Source organism: Malus sylvestris, chromosome 15 (genome assembly GCF_916048215.2).
Source record: "Malus sylvestris chromosome 15, drMalSylv7.2, whole genome shotgun sequence".
Classification (NCBI taxonomy): domain Eukaryota; kingdom Viridiplantae; phylum Streptophyta; class Magnoliopsida; order Rosales; family Rosaceae; genus Malus; species Malus sylvestris.
The window spans coordinates 18,238,148-18,258,657 of NC_062274.1; the positions used below are offsets into that span (position 1 = coordinate 18,238,148).

Consider the following 20,510-nt stretch of genomic DNA (forward strand, 5'->3'; position numbering starts at 1 on the left):
ACTTTTAGTTGATAGATTTTTAAGGTGATAAATCGACAAAAAGACGTATACCTATAAATGTTTTTAGTGGTTAGAATAGTATTTTGTTATCAGATAATTATGTTAGATTCTGAAATCTATTTGAATCACATTATTACACCTTTTGTGAGGGTTGAAATTTACCTGACAAAGAATTTCGCTATCTTAAGACCGTTATAGTTACGGCCGTCCAAAAAAGCAAAAATATAATCATGGTGGTTTAAAAACTGAAATCATGTCCAAACATGTGGTACTAATTGAACTTAAACACGATGAAATTATTATTAAAACCACAAGACCTTAAGACGATGAAAGTTGTTGGTTTGCTCGTTTCTGGCTTGATGTTGCTGCCTTACCATCAAGCCATAAAAATATAATCAGATTATGAATTATGCTTCGACCTTAAGACGACGGGGCAAACAAGATCAAAATTATTTAAAATGTGAAATTCGCCACTTAGTACTACGGTCTAGTGATATTTCTCTTCGCTTGTAAGTGAGAGGTCTTAGGTTCAATTATCGTCAAAGACGAATTTGAACCATGGTATTGTTAGCCCATTATAAGATTAAGCCCACCATCTCTTATTTAGTATAGATAATTCCGATTGTTAAAAAAAAAAGTGAAATTATGTCCAAATAGGCAAATATGTAGGTATTAATTAAGCTTTAACAAAAAGATATTATTGTTATTTTTCTCTCTTTTTTCGGTAAAAGCAAGTAAAATCATAGACAAAAGTGAAATTATTGGCTTCTAGAGTAGGAAACTTGGAAGGTTAAAGTTAGATTGATGGGCCCATCACACAAATGTCCCACAAGTACAAGCTTTAGCGGGTGGAAGGCCCAAAAGTTTGGGGCATTTCCCGCCCCAGGACACTTTCCAAATTACAGTACTGCCCTTCCGTACATTTTCAAATTATACATACATCATATCAAAACTTTATCCTCGAAAAAATAAACGAAAAATTCGAATTACAAATGACCAAAGGTAGGAGGATATAATGGTCATTTCACACGTGGAAAACTGGAAGGATTGAAAATGCACAAGAGGAAGCACCCGAGCGAGCAAAAAAAGCAAAAGCTTTAAAAAATATATGTTTGTTGAATTTACGTAAATGGCCTTTGTCGTTTATTATAGTCCCGTGATTCTCTCTGCTTTCACAGGAAGCAGTGGTGTCTTTGAGGATTTTTGAAGCTCAGATCTCTCTCTCCTCCCTCTCTCTCTCTCCCCTCTCCGTTCGTTCAATCGTGCAGAGGTCAGTATCAAAGAGAAAGAGACCTTCTTGTTTTCCTGTTTCATCGATTTATGAATGCCACATTACATTTGATTTTCTTCTGGGTTTTTTTCTCTGTTCGTTCTATCTCTCGATCTGTTATCTCCTCAGAGCCAAATCCTAAGACCCAATTGCAGGCAGGCAATAATCTTACCAAAGGTTGGTGCTTTTTTGATTTTTGAGGTATTTTATCTTCTGGGTTTGCTCGTTTCTGGCTTGATGTTGCTGCCTTACCATGAAAGCTGTCCGCTTAATGCGTTGGAAATTATTAGGATGAGCTGATTATGTTTTGATTGTGTGATGTTTCGTATGAATGTGTTTTTTACTTGTTTTTGTGTTTTTTCTGAATTTTATAGGCAGGGGACATAAGGTTTGTTTTTTTTTTGTTCATCTTAAGGAAGATAACCTCGTACTAGAAAGATTTGAGGAGCTGAAGCTGTTTCTGGGAAGTGAGTGTGTGCCTCTGTCTGTGGGGGTTGCAGTGAAATGACAATTGACCTGAACCCGTCAATGTCGCAAAGTGTGAGAACTTTTAGCTCTAGCAATGGAAATGAGGATTCAACTCCTTTACATGGCTCTGCTGCTGCAGCATTTTCGAATGGGGATGACTATGACAGTGATAGCTCCAGCTTGGCACCGCAGTAAGTTCGCTTGTATATTCCTCTTGAGCCTGTCTTCAAATTTCGCATTGAATGCCTTAATTGTTCTGCTTACGAAGTCATTATGCCTGTTTTGTTTGTTAGCAAATTAAACAAGAGCGAGGCATGGCATATTATCTCCGGTTGTAAAATTGTTGTTTGAAATCAGTCTTAATGTCTCATTGTAATAGTACTATTACAAAGATGGGTTCTTAAACATGCTGGTTAGCAAAACTGATGAGCAGTTTGCAGTTAACTTGGTATGATGCCGTCCTACCTCTGACCACAGCATTCTTTCCTCATGTTAATTGCAGAACACCAAGGACCTTATCCATGGACATCCCGGCAGAACTTGCTGGTGCCATACCCTTGATTGATAGATTTCAGGTAGGAGCATATATTCTCTCATAATCAAGGTGATATGCTTATACAACATACATAACATGTGTGCGCATACATTTCAATGTTCATTTTCCTTTGGGTTTTTTTTGTTCCTGAAATTAAATTACTCGAAGTACATAGATTACTTATTGCTCATTGTTTTAGGGCAATCAACAGTTGTTATGTTTTTCATATAAATTATTTTCTTTTGAAAATAGGTAGAAGGATTTTTAAGGTTGATGCAGAAACAGATTCAGTCTGCTGGAAAACGCGGATTCTTTACGAAAAAATCCGTTGGTCCTCAACCCCGAGAGAAGTTCACTTTTGAGGATATGTTGTGCTACCAAAAGGTAACTACATGCTATGTTTCATAATGCTTCTTTTTATTAAAATATAAAACCCTTGAAGAACTAAATTATGGGCTTTTACAGGATCCAATACCTACATCATTACTGAAAATAAATAATGACGTGGTAAGCCGGGCAATGAAACTGTTCCAAATAATTTTGAAGTACATGGGAGTTGATTCATCTGATCGAGTTACTCCAGCAAGCTTAGATGAACGTATAGAGCTTGTTGGAAAGATGTTTAAGCAAACATTGAAGCGAACAGAGCTTCGGGATGAACTTTTTGCTCAAATTTCAAAACAAACAAGAAATAATCCCGATAAGTATGCATCTTTTTCTTTCCAGTCATAGTGTTTTGTTTCTATGATAGATATGATTTGGGTGTCTACAAGGCAGTGGTAAAACTATTGTCAATTCTTTGCTCCATGAGTTGACTTAGTTGGTTTTGGTATAACAGGCAATATTTGATCAAAGCATGGGAATTAATGTATCTGTGTTCGTCCTCTATGCCTCCGAGCAAGGACATTGGGGGGTATCTGTCCGAGTATGTCCACAATGTCGCACATGGTGTGGATATTGACTCTGAGGTTCGAGTCCTAGCAGTAAATACATTAAATGCTTTGAAGCGTTCTGTGAAGGCTGGTCCGAGGCATACAATACCAGGCCGCGAGGAGATTGAAGCGCTTTTAACCGGTCGAAAGCTAACAACAATTGTGTTTTTCTTGGATGAAACCTTTGAAGAAATCACATATGATATGGCAACAACAGTGGCTGATGCTGTTGAGGTAGGCTTATCAACTTCAATGGGAACTATCTGTTTAGGTACCAACAGATTAAAAGGAAAAAATTATCACAAAAATAAAGAAGTCAACACGGGCCTTGTGGTCAAACAAAGTGGCAACTGACTAGCTATTGCTCTGGTAGGTTCTCACAAAATTAAAATTCTAAGCAAACAGCTTTCTGGTAAAGTAAATATTTCGGGTGGTACGTAGCAACATACTGGGTGCATTTGACACACATTTGAAGTACTATAAGAGGATTGGGAACTGTTATTTAAGAAATTTTGTTTCAATCGCTTAATAACTTGAACCTTTTTTTAAGTCCAGTAATTCTGACTATGGCATAATGACTCTGAATTATCCACTATGAATGGGTAACCAAGGTTGTGTTGCTGACTGTTGTCTAAGTCACAAGGTCTTTTGCCACTGAATTTGTTTAGTTTATATTTCTGATTTGCAATTACGATCCATCACCTTTAAGTACTCATAGGATTGTAATAATAATCCGCCCCAGTTTCTTACTGTTAAAAAAGTTCTTTATTCTTGTTCTGTTCTACACAAACGATAACTATTGCTATCTTCTCTATCATGTTTTTTAATAGTTTTCCATGTCGCTTTCAGGAACTTGCAGGGGTAATTAAACTGTCAGCCTTTTCTAGCTTTAGTCTGTTTGAATGCCGTAAAGTTGTAACTGGTTCAAAATCACCTGATCCTGGAAATGGTAATTCTTTTATTTTCCTTCCTGATGGTTTCCTATGTTAGGGTTCACTGAACTTTATCTAATTTTCTTGTCACACAGAGGAGTATATTGGGTTAGATGACAACAAGTACATAGGGGATCTATTAGCAGAATTCAAGGCAGCAAAGGATCGAAGTAAAGGAGAGATATTGCATTGCAAGCTGATATTTAAGAAAAAGCTGTTTCGGGAGTTGGATGAAGCTGTCACAGATCCAATGTTTGTGCAGTTGTCCTACGTTCAGGTGCGTAATTTCTATGAAAGTATTACTGAGCTTCTTAATCCTTTGTTTTTTTTTCCTTTGGTGAAGCTCATTGAAAAAGAATTTGAGCATTGTTTGTTGACCTGTTGGTTTGTCATTGCTTTTTGAATGACATCAAGGAAATTGTTGCTTTCAAGAGCTGAAGTTGAATCGTGAACATATGACTTCTATCTTAATGATTGCTACGGTAGTATTTAACTACAGGGATTAACCTCCAAAGTTTTTTTATATGTTGTTATGTTATAGTTGCAACATGATTATATACTGGGAAATTATCCTGTTGGAAGAGATGATGCTGCGCAGCTTTCTGCATTGCAAATCTTGGTTGACATCGGATTTCAGCGCAATCCTGAATCATGCACGTCAGTGTTCTCGCTACATTTTTTTTTGTTCCATATTTGATTTGGCTTCTTGTTATCTGTTATTGTTTTAGAGTCTGTCACATTTATAGTTGGTCTTTCTATCTTGACTTGAGGTTAATATTTTTCAGTGACTGGAATTCGCTTTTGGAACGCTTCCTACCCAGACAAATCGCAATCACACGAGCAAAACGAGAGTGGGAGTTTGATATTCTTTCACGTTACCATTTAATGGTAAGTTACCGCAGAGGGGTAAAACTTTATGTTGCTATTCATTGCATGAAAATCTGTTGCACGAGTTCTTATATACAATTACTTTAAAAAGGAAGACAAATCTTGATATCTGATTTGCTTGTCTGTGACTCCTTGTGCATGCATCCTCAATCATACGTCTTTACTTTGAAGGAGATATACTTTTGATATAAGACATTGTTATTGTATTGTAGGAAAGTTTGACAAAAGATGATGCAAGACAACAATTTTTGAGAGTACTGAGACAACTTCCTTACGGGAATTCAGTCTTCTTCAGTGTTCGCAAGATTGATGATCCCATTGGACTTCTTCCGGGGAGAATTATTTTGGGCATCAACAAAAGAGGGGTGAGTTTATATACAAATATAGTATATGTTCCTGTGTGTGCACATCGTTTTAACGTGATAGACATTATGATATCACATTCCACAGGTTCATTTTTTCCGTCCAGTTCCAAAGGAATATCTACATTCAGCTGAGCTAAGAGACATAATGCAATTTGGTAGTAGCAATACTGCTGTTTTCTTTAAGATGAGAGTTGCAGGTGTTCTTCACATATTCCAATTTGAAACTAAGCAGGTTTTGGCACCTCTCTAAATTAGCTGTTTGTTGATTGATCGTTTTTGAGGTTTATAGGCCTCTTCACTTAAGAGTCTTTGTCTTATATTATATGCATTTCTCCTTTCCTTGCAGGGTGAAGAAATTTGTGTTGCTCTTCAAACACACATAAATGACGTCATGTTGCGGCGGTACACTAAAGCTCGGACTGCTGCTAGTGGTTCAACAATTGGAGATCTTTCTAACAATGTTAAGCCCTCTGATGGTGAAGTGTATGGAAAACGTGTACAGGATTTGTCAAAAGCTGTTGAAGAGTCTCAGAGGAATGCTGATCAAGTAAGAAAATAAGATTTAAATGTGCTGAAATGTTGATTACTGCTATTATCTGGTGGTTGAATGAAACTATGTTAATTCAGTTGCTGGAAGAATTGCGTGAAAAGCAAAAACAAGAAGCAAAAATGCAAGAAGAATTAGAAAGTTTGAAACAATCCTTGGCATCTGAGAAGCAAAACCTGACAGAAGTTAGATGTGATCATGATAGGCTTAGGTCATTGTGTGACGAAAAGGATAAGGCGCTTCAGGTCAGTATCACTAATTTTCTAGAATCAGTATTTGCACTCAATGTGCTTTAAATATTTTAACCGATTCTCAAATCTATTTAGGCTGCACTGCTAGAGAAAAAAAGCTTGGAAGCAAGGCTGCAGAACTTGGGTAATCAAGTGGCAGAGAAAAGTAACAAAACACAGCAAGTTGATGGAAATAACCACGTAAGTTTTTTATGAAAATAAATTTTGGTATCAATTTAGTTAAGTTGGTTCTTTCAGGTGATTTATGATAAGGCACAAGGGATTTTGAAAACAATATCTTACACGGGTATTGCAGAAGCTCGAAGATGAGATAAATCTTTGTGGTGAGGAGTTGTTAGCAAAAGAAAAAACTATAAGGAGACTATCTGATGAAAAAATATCATTGGAGCAAAGATTATCTGGGCTCGAAAAGACTAAATCTGTTGAGGTGATGCCCTTGACATCTTAATTTGGTGTTGGTTCGTTGCTTCTTTTTTAATGTTTTTATTGTCTATGTTTCTGGTACCCGATAGAAGAATCAAATATCTTAGTGAGTGTTGATTATGCAGATTGATTCTATTGAGAAAAAATTTGAGCAAGAGCGCAAAGTGTTAAAGCTTCAAGTGTTCGAACTTGAAAAGAAGCTTGAAGGAGTTAACCAAGAATTAGCAGGTCTTAAGTCAATTCTTGCCACCAAAAACTCTGAGGTTGCTGAATTACAAAGTAGCTTAAAGGAATTGGAGGAACTGAGAGAAATGAAAGAGGTAATGATCCTGTACAGATTCTTTAATGAAGCTTTTTCTTTCGTTTCTTATATTTATTTTATGTACAAGGTTCTAGTTTTGAAAATGGTAAACATTGCCAACAAATTCATGTTTGATTTCAGGACATTGATAGAAAGAACGAGCAAACTGCTGCCATCTTGAGGATGCAAGGAGCTCAACTAGCGGAGATAGAAGCGCTTTACAAAGAAGAACAACTTTTGAGGAAGCGATATTTTAATACTATAGAAGGTTGTCATTCCTTGAAATCTTTCCAATATTTAAGCAAGCCTTTTTTTTTCTTTCCCTTTAGCATCACTGATGTGAGGTTTGTTTTCCATTTATATACTTTCAGATATGAAAGGCAAGATTAGAGTCTTCTGTCGGTTAAGACCTTTGAGTGAAAAAGAAGTTACAGAAAAGGAAAGAGATGCAGTTAAAAGTGTAGATGAGTTCACAATTGAACATCCATGGAAGGATGACAAATTGAAACAACATATGTATGATCGTGTATTTGATGGTAATGCCACCCAAGAGGATGTATTTGAGGATACAAGGGTAAGTTTCTTTGTATTAAACGGTTTCATCGAAAGAGAGCTAATTTTTTTTAATTGATATGAATATACTTTGTAAATCATGTCTAACATTTTTGTTTATGTGCACATAATGCAGTATTTGGTACAATCTGCAATTGATGGGTATAATGTGTGCATATTTGCGTATGGGCAAACCGGTTCTGGAAAGACATATACCATATACGGTTCAGAAACTAATCCTGGACTTACTCCACGAGCTACTGCAGAGCTGTTTAAAATATTGAGGCGAGAGAACAACAAATTCTCATTTTCGCTAAAGGTATATCTTGTTGGTTCTGTACAATGAACAATTTTAGTGGTTGCCACTTACAACCCTTGCAAGAGCAAGGTAAGATTGTTAAATGCTTTCTTTTCCTATGAACATGTGAAACTTCTATATAGTAAGTACAATAAAAACGTCCATATAAATAGAAGAAAATGGGAACAAATTACAAGATGGACAAGATATACGAATTCCATTCATTGTTGTTGTTTAGGCTTGGTAATGGTTTTTTCTTTTTATTAATTACTACTAGGTAATTTGAGCTACTTTTTTTTTTTTTTGCGCAGGCATACATGTTGGAGTTGTATCAAGATACACTTGTAGACCTTCTCTTACCGAAAAATGCCAAGCGTTTGAAATTGGAGATCAAGAAAGATTCAAAGGTAATCTCTTTACAAATCTCTGATACTTTGTAATTCTACAAGCATGTGTCTTCTGATTAGACTGAAGAGTATTTTTGCTTAATCATATTTGATCCTTAATGCATGTTATTTAATTTTTTTTAATTCGGATCTGATAATTAGTATCACATCTTTAAGGTCACTCAATGGTTAATTTGTGATGGTAGGGTATGGTCACGGTTGAGAATGTAACAGTTCTCTCAATTTCATCACACGAGGAACTGAAAAGTGTCATTCAAAGAGGTTCTGAACGAAGGCATGTTTCTGGAACTCAGATGAACGAAGAAAGTTCAAGATCACACCTCATAGTTTCTGTTGTCATTGAAAGTACCAACCTTCAAACTCAATCTGTTGGAAGAGGAAAGGTACATCAGTATATTTCAAATCAAATGAATAAAGGCGATGCACACTGGTTTCCGTTCACTTCAGGTCTAATTAAATATTTGTTTTAAAATTATGTTCGTTAATATTTTTCTTTCACGTAATCATGTGTAGCTAAGTTTTGTGGATCTTGCTGGTTCGGAAAGAATAAAGAAGTCAGGCTCTTCAGGCAGTCAACTTAAAGAAGCTCAAAGCATCAACAAGTCACTTTCAGCACTTGGGGATGTTATTAGTTCTTTATCTTCTGGTGGCCAACACATCCCGTACAGGAACCATAAGTTAACGATGCTAATGAGTGACTCACTTGGTGGTAACGCCAAGACGCTTATGTTCGTAAATGTTTCTCCTGCTGAATCAAATGTGGAGGAGTCGTACAATTCTCTAATGTACGTCATGTTTCTCTTTATTATTTGCTTTTTCCAAAATCAAATCATTTGACCCTTAATGTTTTTTCCAAAAGGTAACAACTACTGTTCTTGCACTCCTTTATGCTACATTCAGGTATGCATCAAGAGTACGATCAATCGTGAATGATCCAAGCAAAAACGTTTCTTCAAAAGAGATCATGCGGCTGAAGAAGTTGGTTGCATATTGGAAAGAACAAGCAGGCAAGAGAGGAGACGATGAAGATTTGGAAGAAATTCAGGACGAGCGACCGGTGAAAGATAGAGGTGATGGCCGCCATTCCATGTAACTTTGCTGAAACAAGTATCTAGCCAGAATTTTGTGTTAGCTGGGTAGACCACGTCGAGTGAGCATACAATTTGGTTCAGCATTCTAGTTGATATTATATTTTTGGGGTTCTGATTCTCTCGTTTAACATGGTGTTCAGATGAGAAAAGGTTGTAACTGGGTTGGGAGGATATGAGTTGTACAATGTGGATGGTGTGTATAGATGACATACTCTTAATTTTATTTGTATATGGAGTTCGAAATCTCGTCCTCGTCTTTCATACTTGTTTTCTTCATATTTTTGCTTCAAAGAAAGTGCAGTCGCTCAGATTTTATCCCAGCTAACACAAAGTGAAATGAAAAAAAATAAAACATGGCAGTGCCAGGCTGCCAGCTCTTGGAGACGGTCCCTTGGGCTAGCAATGCCACGATAATAGTATTGCAAGCCAATCTCATAACTGAACCATCACATGATTGGTGTTGCTATATGCAATGTAGTATCTCAAGCCAATCCCGTTACCAAGCCATCACATGATTGGTGTTGCTACATGCAATGCAATATCCCAAGCCAATCTTGTTACAAAACCATCACATGATTGGTGTTGCTACATGCAACAATGCAGTATTCCAAGCCAATACCTTCACTGAACCATCACTTGATCGGTGTTGCTACATGCTATACAGTATCCCAAGCTAATTCTGTCACTAAACCATCACATGATTGGTGTTGCTACATGCAATGCAGTATCTCAAGCCAATCCCGTCACTTAACCATCACATAATTAGTAGATCCCAAGCCAATTTTGTCAATGAACCATCACATAATTGGTGTTGATACATGCAATGCAGTATCTCTAGCCAATCCCGTCATTGAACCATCACATGATTGGTGTTGCTACATGCAATAAGTCAATCCTGCCACTGAATCATCACATTATTGGTGTTGCTACATGTGATGCTTGTAAACCATCACATGATTGGCGTTGCTAATTTTTTGTTCATTGCCAAATCATTCTTTGCTATTAGTATATAAGAGTTTGTGTTGCAATTTGGTTTAAGTTTCTTGTATATTTCTCATATATTGTGTGAATGTACAATGACACATATATAGGAAAAGAAGGACTAGTTACAACCAACCATCTTAGACTAAACCCTAGAGACTGACTATACTCCTTAATTGAATGAATTACACCAAACACAATGCTAAGAAGTGATTTACACTTTTTTGTCTAGGGACACAAAAGGTGCTGAGCATCCAAGCAGCTAAAGTTGACAAAAAATGCCATGCCATGATTTCTGATTTCAAATGTATCTAGGATTGGTAACTCTCAATACTCCCCCTCAAGCTGGATCGAGGAGAATAGTCGAGCCAAGCTTGCCTAGGAGATGTTGAAATTGTGAAGACGATAGAGCTTTAGTGAACACGTCTGCCTATTGATCATGACTGTGAGTGAAGATCTTTTGAATGAGTTGTGACTGAACTTAAGCCCTGATGAAGTGGCAGTCAACTTTGATATGCTTGGTCATTTCATGAAAAACTGGGTTGGTAGCAATGTGCATGGTTGCCTGATTATCATACATGAGAGAAATGTGAGCTATACTCAAGAACCCTAGGTCAGATATGAGACCTTTGAGCCAAATTAATTCACATGCAGTGGCAGCCATGGCTCGATACTCAGCTTCAGCACTAGAGCGAGAAATGACTTGTTGTTTCTTACTTTTCCAAGTGACAATGTTACCTCCAACAAATGTGCAATAACCAGTGGTGGATTTCCTGTCACTTGCACTGCCTGCCCAGTTAGCATCAGTGTATGCATGAATCTCAGTGACTGGTTATGACGCATAAGAATGCCCCTATCTATAGATCATTTGAGATATCGTAGGATCCTTTTAACAATATTAATATGTTGTACTGTGGGTGCAAGCATGAATTGACTGACCAAGCTTACAACAAAAGTAATGTCTGGACAAGTAAGGGTAAGATATATTAGCTTACCAACCAATCTTTGATAATAGGTGACATTCTTGAGTGCTTCATCATATATGGTAAACTTAAGTTTACTGTTAATTGGGGTGACGACTGGCTTTGAATCAGTGAACTTAGCTTACTTAAGGAGATCCATGACATATTTTCGTTGGTTTAAAAATAAACCCCGTTGTGAGGTTGCCATCTCAATGCCAAGGAAATACTTCAACTTCCCAAGGTCCTTGATGGCAAATGTTTGATGTAAGGAGGCTTTCAAGGTTTCAATTTCAGATGCATTGTCACATGTGATGATAAGATTATCTACATAAATAAGGACCACCAACTTTCCACTGGTTCCATTTCATACAAACAAGGAAGAGTCAACATTGCTTCTAAGAAAACCTTCTGTTTCCAACAATGAACTAAGTTTGGCATACTAAGCTCTTGGTGATTGTTTTTCAAACCATAGATTGCCTTGTGCAGTTTGCACACCATGCCGTCCTATGCTTGAAAGTAACCTAGGGGAATTTGCATGTATACTTCCTCCTAAAGCTCTCCATGAAGGAAAGCATTTTAACGTCCATCTGCTATAACGACCAACCACAATTGATAACAACAGAGAGTAACACACGCACTGTGTTCATTTTTGCCACTGGGGCAAAGGTTTCCTTGTAATCAACCCTAAATGTTTGAGTGAAACCACAAGCAACAAGCAACAAGCCTAGCTTTGTGTTTCTTTATTGAGCCATCAACTTTGAGTTTAGTTTTGTAAATCCGATGACTCCCAACTGCCTTCTTTCCTGGAGGTTATTGAACAACACTCTAAGTGAAATTCTCCTCTAAGGCTTGAAGTTCTTCAGACATGGCTTTCCTCTAGTGAGGGATAATGTTGGCTTCTTGAAAGGTATTAGGCTCTACAAGATTTGAGACTTCAGTAAGGAATGCAACATGTGAATTTGAAAAACTGTGATTACTTATTGCTTCAGAGATGGGATATCTAGAAGCATAAGTAACATAATCCACAAACTTGGTAGGGGCCTTCCTTTCTCGAGTTAGGTTCATCCTAACATCTTGAGAAGGTTGGTGAGTGAAGGGTTGCAGTGTAGCCTCAAGATCACCATTTCCTTGTGAGTTGGGTTAAGTGACCGTTGAGATTATGGTTTCCAACATGACTTCTTGCTCTTGATTGCTACTACCTTGTAGAGAATCATTATGAGTAAAAGACTCAGTGCACATAGGTAATGGAAACAAATCACACAGAAGCTCCCCCTCACATGAAGTAGGATTTTTTTTGAAAAATGGAGTCTCTTCCTCAAAGTGACGTCTCTGGATACAACACACTTGTTAGTGACATGATTAAAACATTTATATCCCTTTTGAGTAAAGGATTATCCCATGAACATACATTTCATAGCTCTAACATCCAATTTGTCATGATGTTGAGTTTGCACTTGTACAAAACAAGTGCAACCGAATACTTTCTAGTGTGACAGGTTTATAGGTCTGTCTTTAAGGGTTTCATATGGTGATCTGAAACCTAGAACATGATTGGGAAGCCTATTGATCAAATAGGTAGCTGTAAGAATTGCATATGACCAAAATTTTTTGGGTACATTCATATGCAACATGAGTGCCTGAGTCTTCTCAAGTAGATCTCTATTCTTCCTCTTAGCTATCTTATTTTGTTGTGGGGTTCCCACACAACTTGTTTGGTGAATAATTCCTTGTGAACTCAAGTATTAAGTCATGATATTGGACAAGAACTCAGTGCCATTGTTTGATCTCAAAGTTTTAATAGTTGAGTGAAATTGTGTTACAACCAACTTAAGAAAATCTTTAAAAATAGTTGGGATTTCACTTTTAGATTTCATGAGATAGAGAAAAGTAACTTGAGCATAATCATCCACAAATACGACAAAATACTTGTAACCCTTTATTAATTCAAAAGTTGGACCCTACACATAAGTGTGTACCATTTCAAATGGTGTGCTAGACTTAGACATTGAAGAGCCAAAAGGCAGCCTATCAAATTTGGAAAACTGAAAGATATCACACTTAAAAGATGGGTAACAAAACATGGGAAATAGTTTTGGCAAAACAACTTCGGATGGATGAGCTAGTCTTTGATGCCAAAGTTGTTGATCTTGGGGTTTACTTGAATTTACTTGAAGAACTTTAGGTAGATGATACTTCTTGCAAAAATAATTCAGGCCATTTAGAAAGAAACCTTCACCAATCATCTTCTTGGTGATACAATCTTGAAATACCACATTATTTGGTGAGAAAATGGCAATGTATTTTAAAGTAGACGTGAGTTGCCCTATGGAAAGTAATTTAAAGGGAAAAGAACATATAGAGCACTAGACCCAATGTTTTTTGACATCAAATTTAATTTTCCTCTACCCATCACTGAGATATTTTTTCCATTTGCAATTGACACTTGAGAGAGTTTTGAAACAGGATGAAAATCATGCAAGTTTGAGACTTTATTTGTCATGTGATCAGTGGCACCTGAGTCAATTATCCAACAATCAAGTTCAACACTAGTTTGAAGTGCAGTGGAGAAAGCATTGAAGATACCTGAAGCCTTATCAAGATGGACATGGTCATGGTCAGCAAGGAACCCAGCAAACTGGCCAATGAGTGCAATATGATTGTCACTTTCAACACTTGGAGTTGGTACAACTTCTCTATGTCCTTTGCTTTGTAGATACGCTGCAAATTCGTTGATAAGGGACAAGGGGTTTCTAGTGAAGTCTAATGAGCCATGGTTGAGCGAGCTCGAGGCATGATTTGCGGTGTGTTGTGCTTTGTAGGGAGTCATCTGTGATGTTCTGGAAGTGATCAACCTAATATTCTTATTGAACTTATGTTTCAATTTTGGATGTAGTTCCCAACACCTTTCCTCCATATGCCTTGTAGCATTGGCAAGGTTCTAAAAAACGCTAGGCACTAGTCGGGCGGCGGGCTATCGCCTAAGGCCTAGGCGGCTAGGTGGGGTCTAGGCAGGCGCCTAGGCAGCCTAGGTGGATATAGGTAAATTTATTGTATATCTTGTAAATAAGTGCATATTGACAGTTACAAAAAAATATACTTGTATGAAATCCATGGATAAGATAATAAAAGAATGATAAATTAATTAAATTTACTATATAATAAATAAATAATATGTCTTTTCTTTTAAATTAATATATGCAATGTTTGGGTTTAAATACATACTAATGTAAATGGTCTTAAAAGAAAAAAGAATAATAAAACAATAGATATTTACTAGTTTATGTAAATGGTCTTAAAAGAAATAAAAGAATAAAAAATTGGTAAAGGGAGTTTATTGGAACCAAGACCCGTGCAATCAAAAGAGAGGACATGGTGGGACCATAAAGAATTCACCCACCCATCCATTTAATTGAAAGTTGATATGATGGTTTCCACCCTTTCATCTTCTTCTTCCCCCACCTGTTCATCTTCTTCTTCTTCCTCACGCCTGCAACATCATTTTTCCAGAAATATTTTCAGATCCCAGTGTCTTCTCATACCCCGCCTAGGCCCGCCTAGCTTCCGCCCAGCCCCACCCAGACCCGTATAGCTCCGCCTAGACCCGTCTAATCTCACCTAGGTGACCGCCTACTACATTTTTTTCGATTTTGCAACCGATTAATAGTTAATTAGAGCAGTTGGTCACCGTCTAGCGCCTAGGCGCCGCCTAGGTCGATTTTTAGAATATTGAGCATTGCAATACTTGCACTTTAGGTGTGGATTCTTCCCCTTGTACACCTTGTTGTTACTTTGTCTGTAGTTTGTAGCATACCCTCGAGCATAAGATATTTTGTGGCTTGACTTTTGGTTCATAACCCTTCTTCTTGCTTCTTCACGTTGAACAATAGCACAAACATTTTGAAAAGATGGCAGCTCCATGCTCATTAGGATGTGCCTTCTGAGATCTTCATACTCAGAGCTCAAGCTTCTTGGCAACTGATATATTTTATCTTCCTCAGCACTTTTGAAAAGAATAGATGGATCAGTGGTATGAGGAAGGTATACATCCAACTCATTCCACATTGTTTTTAGGCTGCCAATATGTTGAAGGAAGGTCTTTCCTTCTTGTTGAATACTTGCAATATGTTTCTTCAACTGGAAAACACGAGCATAATTATCCTGGTTCCCATACATGTCCACAGACTTCCATGAATCTTGTGAGGATTCTGAGTAGCTAAAGATCTCAGCTACATGCTTCTCCATGTTGTTGAGTAACAGAGACATGACCAGTTGGTTTTGCATAACCATGCTTCGTGTGATTGGGTATAAGGATCAGATGCTTCAACTCCTCCATTGATAAACCCTAGCTTTCCTTTTCCACCTAGAGCAAGATACACTGCTCTAGACCATGGGAGATAGTTGAATTCATTCAACAAAATGAAGCAGAGACGCTGAATTGTATTTATCTTAGTGTTTAGAACAAGAGAAGAAGAAACTTACGAGTTTTCTCCCTCAAGATTTATTGAGCTTTCTTCAGCCATAACTGGAGCTTGAAGATGAACAACGACGGAAAAAAAAAGGGCTCAGACAGGTCAAGGATGACACTGCTCTGATACCATGTTGCAGTTTGGTTTAAGTTTCTTGTATATTTCTCATATATTGTGTGAATGTACAATGACACATATTGTCACGCCCCGGACCTGGGGTTAATGGAAAAATAACCCCGCACCTGGCGCGCAAGTAAAAGTAAAAATAAAAAAAGAAAAATAAACTTCTCTTATAAAAATAACTCCAAAATCCTTACAGGGTGTGCAAAAATAATAAATTAACACTCTTAGATCCCTCATCTAACACAACCTCAATTCGTCTATCATGAGTCTTGCAAAATAACTCATCTGTAAAATAATAGGTGAGAGGTGAGTAACAACCACCGTCGCTTAGAGAGTAGAATATGTAATATACCAGTCAAATTTGCCATTTTAATCATACTATAAAATAGGATAATAATATCAAAGCTTTAACCAGGTAATTTCATATCACATAGTCCATTCACATGTTGATTATCCTTCATAATATGTAGCTCACCACGTGACCCCTAAAATGACCTTTCCACCCTAATGTCCCCGTGTGCCCTACATTTATCCCTCGGATAACCCAACAATAAAGTTCTCATGCTCCATGAACATCTCAAGTAATTTCATACACAATATTAATAATTCTGAAAGCATTTCCACAAATTCAACATGCTTGACTTGAAATAGAGAGAGGTTTGAAAATAGATAAATCCCACAATAACTCATGCTTTTCGTTTATCAGAAAATAAAAATATTTTGAACACATTACATAAATCACTCACTTTGATCGATAGCTAGAACCTCGACAAGACAAGTACACAAAGAATCTCCACACAACAAACCCTAAACCCTATTTCTTTCTCTCTTTACCCTCACTCCCTTTCTCTACGTTGAACCTTCGATGCATGCTCTGCATGGTTCCTTGATATGCGAAAACAATGGAGCATGGCCTCCTATTTATACTAGAAATGAGGAGGTCAAGCTAACTTCTTATTGGTTGGCTTAGCGGCTAGAGATATAACAAATCAATTGACCTTCTCTTACAAGCTGCTGCGTGGTAATCTAAATAGGCAGTAGACTTGACAAGTGGCTGGCCAATAACAGGTGGAAATAGAAGATAAGACACGTCCAACTAAGTAGCTTCACATAGTCACTGTGTAGAGTGCTCACTAAGCAAATATACAAGAAGATAGCTATAAACTGTGGTGTGCCACGTTCGAATATAGCTTCCAAGATCCAACAGTAAGCACTCTAGCTAGACTAATGAAAAGAACACCTTTTGCCCTCATTCTAACATTAAGGTTCCACCTCCTGCTTGCATGATTTGTAAATGACAGCTCCTACTAATAAAAACATGAATCACAAGACACTTGTCCTATAAATGCAAACTAATGACACTTCCACCTTAATCCTTCCAACTCAAAACCTAGTCATGGTAATGGTGAGGTGTGAATATGCACAGCCACATGCATCACATGTGATGCGCTATGTAAAAACTTATCTAAGCTTCATTCTAAATATAAAAAAAAAATAATAACCACAAATACAACTAAAAATAAAAAATAATAATAACCACAAATACTACTAAAAATACGGAACCTTACACATATATAGGAAAAGTATGACTAATTACAACCAACCATTCTTAGACTAAACCCTAGAGACCGGCTATACTCCTTAATTGAAAGGATTACACCAACCACAATGCTAAGAAGTGATTTACACTTTTCTGTCTAGGGACACAAAAGGTGCTGAGTAGCCAAGCAGCCAAAGTTGACAAAAAATGCCATGCGATGATTTCTGATTTCATATCTATCTAGGATTGGTACTCTCAGTAGTCCGTGATAGAAAAAGGAGAAAGCAAAATAAAAGCCCAAAATCAGAAGAAAAGAGTTGCTTTCAGACCGGAGGTCGCGGCTGCTTGCGTAAGGTACGAACTAGTAAGAAGGTAGGAGTAAAGATATGGGAGCCGGTGATGAGGATTGCAAGACAATCCCAGCCATTAATCTGCAAAATTTTCCAGATGAAGAAGAGTACAGGAAACTGAGGGAAGCTTCAGAGACATGGGGATGCTTCAGGCTTGTGAACCACAGGATCCCAGTGGCTTTGATGTCAGAGATGAAGTGTGTGGTCAAATCTATGCTGGAGCTGCCCTTCGAGATGAAGAAGCAGAACAAAGATTCACTAGCTTTCACTGGCTACATACCTCCCAGCAAACTCAATCCTCTCTTTGAGGCTTTTGGTATTTACGACTTGGCCTCACCTCAGGCTGTTCATGGCTTTTGCTCTCAGTTGGATGTCACTTCCCACCAGAGGTTAGATTTCTACTTGCAACCTTAATAATCTCACAGTGGCCATTTGGTTTAGTAACACTGGGCTGCGGCTTGCATAGAGCCGGTGTCCCATCTCATGAGCGTAAGATCCTATCGTCTATAGACATGACTCCACTTAGAGTAAATAATCGGTTTCTACCGAGTTATATATCAGTGGGTAAGTTGTTGAATGACAAAAAAAGTTACAACCTTAATAATCGTCATGATATTTAGTTTAGTAGCCCTCAGTCTTTGCATGAGTTCAAATCTCAACAAAGTCTTTGCATGAATCCAAATCTCACAAATGAGAGCCGTTGAATGATGAAAAAATAAAATAAAAATAGAAGTAATGACCTTAATAATAGCTATGCCTATTTGGTCCAATGAGGTTCAGTCTTCATTGAGGTCAAAACTCTATGAACAACAGTCGTGGATGAAAAAGAAGATTACACCTTATTAATCGCACCATGACTTACAAATAAAGAAGATTACACCTTATTAATCGCACCATGACTTACAAATTTGCTTATTTTAAATTAAATCTTGTAGCCCACTTAGCAAAAGTACTCGACGGGGTGTATTCAATTGAGATTTTGAGGGATTTTAATTCTTTTAATGAATCTAGGAGTATTCAATCAGGATTTTAAATGATTATCTGAAATTCAATGTATATTTAATCATGATTTTAATATAGTTTATTAAAATCTTTAGAATCGGATGTATTCAATTAGAATTTTAAAGAAGTTTATATCATTTAAGGTGTATTCAATTAGAATTATAATTTAACAAATTTGGAAAAGTTGAGAAATTAGAGGGAATTGGAGAGATTTTGTAGTGTATTTTAAGCATCCACAAATCTCACATATCTCCATGAGATTTCGAAAGATTTAAATCAAAATTTTACATAGAATTTTTACAAATCGGTTAAACTCCATAAAAATATATGGATTTATAAATCCATTAAAATATTTCAAATTCCCAATTGAATACACCCCTAAGTATCTTGACTCTTTTAGAATTTATGGGATCCTCCCTTGACGACAGTTGTTGAATGAAAAGAAAGCTCCAACCTTCTTTATCAATTCTAAACTAGTAAGTTTTATCAATTCTTTATCAATAATATGTTATTAATGTGGTTCTTAAAGTCGTGTTACTGAATGTGAAGAGAGGTGATAGAGAAGTATGCTCAAGCAACATGTGAGCTGGTTGTGGACATTGGGAAGAAGTTGGCAGAAAGTCTAGGGGTGGCCAACACTGATTTCCACAAGGGATGGCCTTGCCAATTCAGGATGAACAAGTACAACTTCTCTCCTGCATCAATGGGTTCCCCTGGTCTACAAGAACACACAGATTCTGGATTTCTAACAATTCTTCAAGAGGATGAAGATGTTGGTGGTCTGGAAGTAATGAACAAATTTGGTGCCTTTGTGCCTGTTCATCCTTGCCCTGGCACTCTCTTTATCAATCTTGGGGACTTCGCTCAGGTATTACGTTGATACTTTATTTATGTCATATCAAGACTATCTCGAACTATTTGCTATAAATACATCAGGAATATATCGACATGACTGTTTGATACAGTAATATTGCTATTTGATAACACTGTGTTGTTGACATTTTTATACCAAGGTTTGGAGCAATGGGAGGTTGCACAATGTGAGGCATAGAGTAAAATGCTCGGCGGCTAGTATTCGAGTTTCGATCGCTACATTTCTCAGTGGACCAAAAGAGGAAGCGATAGAAGCTCCGCCGGAACTGGTAGATTCGGACCACCCTCGTCTCTACGTCCCTTTTGTTTATGACGATTATAGAGTTAGCAAGTTCAAACTGCTCGAAAAATTACAGGCTGATAAAGCCCTTGCACTCCTACGCATCCCTTCCTAATTTGGTGATATGTATGTGGCAAAGCTTAGCTGCCATATATGATATATCATCCTCCCTTTTAGAGCATCTTCAATGAAGATGTCAAAATGTCAAAAACATATGTCTAATTTATATTTGATGGCTGAGTTGACATTGAAATAACATCTTTAAATTTTCACTCTTCAGTTAAGACGTCAATTTCTGATTTTCTTTGTTCAAGTGGGACCTATACATATATAAAATATGTTACATTTAATTTTTGGGGAGACTCAGACCAAAGAAAAATAAATAAGTTGCTTTGGAAGTGGTGGAGATATTTTAAAAATCAAAATGAAGGATTTGAAGGTAGCAGCTTGATGTCAAATTCCACCTCGCTTTATCAAATCAGTTGGAGAGACATATACTGTAAAAAATTAATGTTAGAGACTTCATTTTGAAATTGAAGCTTCGGTTGGAGATGCTTTTATGATAAATACATAAAATAAGTGTAAATCAAAGGGTTTGTAAGTACTGGAGGTCCAAAATTCAAAACCGACTCCTTCAGTATCACTTCTATAAGACATATTGAATTCTAAGTCA

The 20,510-nt window shown here is 37.1% G+C and overlaps 2 protein-coding genes across 8 annotated transcripts; both read left to right on the top strand.

The window, feature by feature from the left end:
• The first annotated feature begins 1,154 nt into the window (after nt 1-1,154).
• LOC126604960 (kinesin-like protein KIN-14E) lies at nt 1,155-9,503 on the top strand. Of its 7 annotated transcripts, XM_050272297.1 has the most exons (26): nt 1,155-1,270; nt 1,400-1,447; nt 1,645-1,658; nt 1,771-1,929; nt 2,241-2,313; nt 2,526-2,657; nt 2,739-2,977; nt 3,112-3,439; nt 4,055-4,154; nt 4,233-4,414; nt 4,679-4,794; nt 4,923-5,025; nt 5,238-5,390; nt 5,476-5,622; nt 5,737-5,937; nt 6,018-6,182; nt 6,264-6,368; nt 6,484-6,615; nt 6,737-6,931; nt 7,054-7,180; nt 7,284-7,486; nt 7,601-7,783; nt 8,074-8,169; nt 8,355-8,552; nt 8,683-8,954; nt 9,070-9,503. In XM_050272297.1, exons 4-26 carry the CDS (start codon nt 1,775-1,777, stop codon nt 9,260-9,262), a joined length of 3,798 nt encoding a protein of 1,265 aa, XP_050128254.1. In that variant the 5' UTR covers nt 1,155-1,270; nt 1,400-1,447; nt 1,645-1,658; nt 1,771-1,774; the 3' UTR covers nt 9,263-9,503. The 7 variants fall into 7 exon arrangements, with proteins under 7 accessions (XP_050128254.1, XP_050128249.1, XP_050128252.1 ...); XM_050272292.1 differs by lacking the exon at nt 1,645-1,658 and having other exon boundaries at nt 1,686-1,929; XM_050272295.1 differs by lacking the exon at nt 1,645-1,658 and having other exon boundaries at nt 1,690-1,929.
• Nucleotides 9,504-17,334: 7,831 nt separating this feature from the next.
• On the top strand, nt 17,335-20,116 carry LOC126601651 (2-oxoglutarate-dependent dioxygenase DAO-like). Its single transcript, XM_050268392.1, has 3 exons — nt 17,335-18,071; nt 19,234-19,552; nt 19,698-20,116. The coding sequence occupies exons 1-3, from the start codon at nt 17,719-17,721 to the stop codon at nt 19,950-19,952; spliced, it is 927 nt and encodes a 308-aa protein (XP_050124349.1). The 5' UTR covers nt 17,335-17,718; the 3' UTR covers nt 19,953-20,116.
• The last annotated feature ends 394 nt before the right edge of the window (nt 20,117-20,510 follow it).

What these genes read in the sequence shown, in the direction of transcription:
- LOC126601651 (XM_050268392.1), top strand. Translation starts at nt 17,719, where the DNA reads ATGGGAGCCGGTGATGAGGATTGCAAGACAATCCCAGCCATTAATCTG. An exon ending in GATGTCACTTCCCACCAGAG is followed by an intron (nt 18,072 to 19,233) that starts GTTAGATTTCTA and finishes CTGAATGTGAAG; the next exon opens with AGAGGTGATAGAGAAGTATG. An exon ending in ATCTTGGGGACTTCGCTCAG is followed by an intron (nt 19,553 to 19,697) that starts GTATTACGTTGA and finishes TTTTATACCAAG; the next exon opens with GTTTGGAGCAATGGGAGGTT.
- LOC126604960 (XM_050272297.1), top strand. Translation starts at nt 1,775, where the DNA reads ATGACAATTGACCTGAACCCGTCAATGTCGCAAAGTGTGAGAACTTTT. An exon ending in ATCACCTGATCCTGGAAATG is followed by an intron (nt 4,155 to 4,232) that starts GTAATTCTTTTA and finishes CTTGTCACACAG; the next exon opens with AGGAGTATATTGGGTTAGAT. An exon ending in CGCAATCCTGAATCATGCAC is followed by an intron (nt 4,795 to 4,922) that starts GTCAGTGTTCTC and finishes AATATTTTTCAG; the next exon opens with TGACTGGAATTCGCTTTTGG.